Source organism: Triticum dicoccoides, chromosome 5A (assembly GCF_002162155.2).
Source record: "Triticum dicoccoides isolate Atlit2015 ecotype Zavitan chromosome 5A, WEW_v2.0, whole genome shotgun sequence".
In the NCBI taxonomy this organism is placed as follows: domain Eukaryota; kingdom Viridiplantae; phylum Streptophyta; class Magnoliopsida; order Poales; family Poaceae; genus Triticum; species Triticum dicoccoides.
Window position 1 is genome coordinate 413,231,216 of NC_041388.1, and position 4,926 is coordinate 413,236,141.

At 47.1% G+C, this 4,926-nt stretch overlaps 1 protein-coding gene across 1 annotated transcript; it reads left to right on the forward strand.

The window, feature by feature from the left end:
• Positions 1–2,553: 2,553 nt before the first annotated feature.
• On the forward strand, positions 2,554–4,630 carry LOC119301916 (pentatricopeptide repeat-containing protein At5g48910-like). Its single transcript, XM_037578907.1, has one exon. The coding sequence runs from the start codon at positions 2,681–2,683 to the stop codon at positions 4,433–4,435; it is 1,755 nt and encodes a 584-aa protein (XP_037434804.1). The 5' UTR covers positions 2,554–2,680; the 3' UTR covers positions 4,436–4,630.
• Positions 4,631–4,926: the final 296 nt, after the last annotated feature.

Sequence of the window (4,926 nt, forward strand, 5' to 3'; positions counted from 1 at the left end):
CTGAATTTCTATGTGGAGAAAGATGGCTGAGTGCGTCATGTTCGTGATAAATTTCAGAGCATTTCGATGTCAGATAGTTCTCAGTAAAAAAAGACAAATTTGGGGTCTTTGAAAAAGTTTATTGTTTGTGCACTGTTCAGCCCTGGTTTTATTTTTTTCCTGAGAGCTACTCGGATATTCAAATGCTTTAAAATTTGGCACGCACCTCATGCACTCAAATCCTTCAAAATTTGTCGACAAATGCCCATGCATTTCCTCCTCCTAGGTCGAGTACTAGCTTGTTGCCAATATGGCGGTATCTTCCCATGGCAAATGTCTACCGTTGGAATTATGCGATAGTTTTTTTAGAAATAATTATGCGATAGTAGGTAGCACTATACGATAGAGTCATCATATATTTATCAGCAGAAAACTTGGAACGCACGGAAGCCAAACTCATTTGTGGCTGTATCATCTTTTTTTATGTAAAAGATCAAAGGCACACAAGCCCTTACAAGAAAACATACGTATAGAAATTGAAAAATACATTCAAATTCTTTGGGGTGTCGAAGTCTTCTTCCTCCTGCATCACGGCGTGCTGTGAGCAAAGTTCGTTGCCGCCTCTAGGTCTCCATCTCAACGGAGAAAACTTGTTTAAACCCAAGAGATTGTAGAAGCAGTAGTCGAGAAGTCGTCGACATAGACTAGAAGACGTCGGCGGCTGCCGCCCTCGAGAAGAAAACACCGATAGGGCTTGTAGAATGCCCAAGTTTTGGCATGACGAAATTGAGGGACACAAACCTCGCACATTCTCCGATGAATCTAAGACTGGCCAACTTTCATCGGGCAGAACTGGAGCGAAAGGACCAAGACGTACGACCATGTTGCTTGCTCTGCAAGACAACACGACCAAGACAAACCCGTAGGAAAAAAATGCCTGACCTGAAGAATCAGATCTAATTATAGACCATCTTCTAGATGCCTCTCGACGATATATGGAAGCATCATCGAAATGAGGGCGAGGCTGGAAGAACTTATTCCATGCTGATGACGAAACCATCATCCCACCAGTGTCGAACGGAGACCTACCTAATGCCCCCAAGGGGGAAATTATGGCTCCCACCAATAGACCCCCCCCTCCCAGCGCATCGCCATCGGCAGAGCCAGCATAGGAGGAGGTGGGTGATGTATCGATGGATGAGAATGACGGCGGAGGTGGAACCTAGATCGCCTTGGGATAGGGGTAATAATCGTCTTTAAGATTTTTTATATGAAATGTGTGGTTGCGTCATCTCCAATTCTCGATACATGACAAAGAACCAATAATAGAAAAATATCATTGTCGCAAGGTGGGACATCTTGATGTTGGCGACGTATTCCTAGCATAGTGGATACCGAAAAGGGCCCCGCACGGTGACGCCCTTGATGCAGAAGCTGACGAGGTGATGAGGATCTTAGTTTGGGGAATAAAGAAGAGGGGAGGGGGGAGACTTTCAAGTGAAATCCGAGTGTATTTGAAGTTAGTTTCGAGGGAAGGGGTAGACGCAACAAAAGTTAACTTCTAAAAAAATTGAGGAGTTAAGTTTTTTTTACGGGTAAGACTTGTACTAATCAAGGATTCAGAGGATCACAATCCAACTTACACAAGTCCACTGCCTCCGAGGGCCAGAGCCGAACCAAACAACTGTTCTATCCTTAGTTCATGCGAATTTTGCTAAAAAATTGCTAAACACATTCTGGCTGCGAGTGACATAATAAACTCTAGTTGTGCGAATTGACACCAAATGCTTGATCTCGGCCACCAGGGAAGTGGAAAAAAAGACCTATCTATGTTATGGCTATTAATCATGTCACTGTCACTGTTGAGTCCATTTCCATGAGTATCGGCAGGTCCAACCTTTGTATTGCAAGAGAAATACCCTCCACACATGCGCCAAGTTCCGCCTCAGAAGGCTGTTGAGGAGTTAAAGTTCAGCAGAAGGGCTAGAGATGCTTGCAAGCTCTCAACGAGTGCTTTTTAGTTGCGGGAAAGCAGGCAAAATTTATAAATCATCTTTTTTATTCTATTTATAGATATAAAATTTGGTACACACCAAAAACTAAAGTCTAGTGTGTTGTAACATCTCATTGCCTCACAAAGAATCATTACAATATTTAAAAAAAAATACATACTACAAACAAGATGCACAACCTGCTAGAGTCAAATCCCATGTTTCCTTTTTAGGGGAAGAACTCCATTTGTCTTCAGCAAAAAATTATTTTCCGACATGTTTTTTCTTCATCTTGAGAACCATGTTCCCGTGATGGATGACCAATAAGACCTCCCTTTTTTTATCAGAGTTTTTTTTTTAAACTAACCAGTTTTTTTAGACACTTTTTTTTAGCGGTAGACACTTTTTTTTACCAGTATGACCCAATTTGAAAGTACTACACACATCTGCTACCTTTGGGCCTACCCGCTGTACCAATCCAGTAAAGCCTAAGCCCAGTAGTACGACGAGTGAGAGATCCAGCTACTGTATGGCCCAGTATAATTGTACAGCCGAAAAAGGGATTGCACGGGCCGGAATCCCATTTCGACCTCATCCACGACGCGACGCACCCGCCGCGCCTCCGGCGCACGGCACTTCACTGCCCTCGCCGGCCGTGACACGCTCGCTGCACGCCGCTCGTTCCTCCTCCACGCTCGCTGCCACAAGCGATGCCTCCTCCCACCGTCCCCTTCTTCCTCACCTCCACCACGCTCGCCACCGCCGCGAAACCGCAACGGCAGCAGCTACCGGCGCAATCGCAACCGCAGCCGCCTTCATGCGGCGCCCAAACCCCAGCCGACGCCCTCGCCGCGTCGTACACCGCGCGCATGCGGCTTAACCCGCACCTCGCGCTCCGCCTGTTCGACCACCTGCTCCGCTCCGGCGCCGACCCGGACCCCATAGCGTACGCGCTCGCCCTGGCCCGCTGCGCGCGGGAGCGGGCCCACCCCGCCGCCGCGCAGCTCCACGGGCACGCCGCCAAGCGCGGGGCCGCTTCGCACCGCCGCGTGCGCAACGGGCTCATCCACGCCTACTCCGTCTGCGGGATGCTCCACGACGCGCGCAAGGTGTTCGACTATGGGCCCGAGGTGGACATGATCGCCTGGAACTGCCTGCTGCGAGGGTACGCGCAGGGCAGGGACGCAGGAGCACTCCGGGAGTTCTTCGCGCGGATGCCAGCCCGAGACTCGGTCTCTTGGAACACGGTCATTGCATGGTGTGTTGCGAATGGGGAGCACGAGGAGGCAGTTGCGGTGTTCCGGGAGATGCTGGCGAGCAATGAGTGCCAGCCTGATAGGGTGACATTGGTGAGCGTAATCTCCGCAATTGCGTACTTGGGAGCACTTGCGCAGGGGCTGTGGGCACATGCATATGTTTGCAGGAAAGAGATTGAGGTCGATGAGAAGTTGAGCTCAGCTCTAATAAACATGTACTCCAAGTGTGGTTTCATTGAGGGTGCAGTTTATGTGTTTGAAAATTCGTGTGCACTGAGGAACGTGGATACGTGGAATGCGATGCTAGCTGGTTTCACAGCAAGTGGCTGCAGGGAAAGAGCTTTGGAGCTTTTTACTAGAATGGAGTCATCTGGGTTTGTTCCTAACAAGATTACGTTTAACAGTTTACTGAATGCTTGCAGCCATGGAGGGTTTGTTGAGGAAGGTATTAGTTATTTTGAGAGAATGACAAATTCGTATAGTATTGATCCCGACATTGCCCACTATGGTTGTATGGTGGATCTGTTTTGCCGCGCGGGGCTATTTGAGAAGGCAGAGGAGATGATTCAGATGATGCCAATGGAGCCAGATGCTGCTGTGTGGAAGGCCGTAGTTGGTGCTTGTAGAACTTACAACAACTTCGAGTTGGGAAAGAAGGCAGGCCACAGGCTTATTGAGGCTGCACCGGATGATCATGCAGGGTATGTGTTACTATCCAACATTTATGCGCTGGATGGCAACTGGAAAGGAGTGCATAAGGTGAGGAAGCTGATGTTGGATTGTGGAGTGCAGAAGGTACCTGGGAGCAGCTCAATAGAGCTTGATGGTGTTATTCATGAGTTCATATCTGGAGATAAAAGCCACTCAAGGAAGAGAGAGGTATATGAGATGCTAAGCGAGATATGCCAGCAGTTGAAAATTGCGGGATATGCTCCAGACACTTCCCAAGTGCTGCTAGATATTGATGATGAGGATGTGAAAGAGAGTTCACTTGCTCTTCACAGCGAGAAGCTTGCACTTGCCTTGGGGCTGATTAGCACTGCACCTGGGACACCTATTAGGATTGTAAAGAACCTCCGGGTCTGTGGAGACTGTCATAATGCGATAAAACTGCTAAGCAAGATTTATGGAAGGTGCATTATTGTTAGGGATGCGAATCGATTTCATCGTTTCAGAGAAGGGTCTTGTTCTTGCGGAGATTACTGGTAACCTTTCAGATGAGCTGCAGTGCAGTTCAGTTCCGTTTAGTTTTCTTGTTACACAGAAATATATAGCATGCTAGAAATGTTCTGGCAATGACTATACTTGTCCATTTGAGAAAGATTTTTAGATGTGCGATGAAGCTCTTGACTCGATTTCATGTCTCTTAAATGCTAAGCTACCCATAAACCAACACCATGATGACCACCCTCTTGTGTCTCAGCAACTTGAAACCTAATTATTGTACTTTTCAGTCCCCATGATTCAGTACTGAACATGAATCTGAGATGTATGCCCTACGCAAAAGTGCCATTAAATTCTGATAATTATACATCCTTTCAAATGGTAGGGACTAGAAATCATTAATTACCTGATACATACTTAATGCTGTTTTCCAAATTTCATTACTGTCATCATACAGTTGAGGATGACTGCTTCACATAAACGCACATTTGAATGAGAAATTAAGCCACAGAACCAACTAGGCCTTTTGCTTTTCC

Excerpts from the sequence above, each read along its gene's own strand:
- LOC119301916 (XM_037578907.1), top strand. The coding sequence starts at position 2,681 with ATGCCTCCTCCCACCGTCCCCTTCTTCCTCACCTCCACCACGCTCGCC.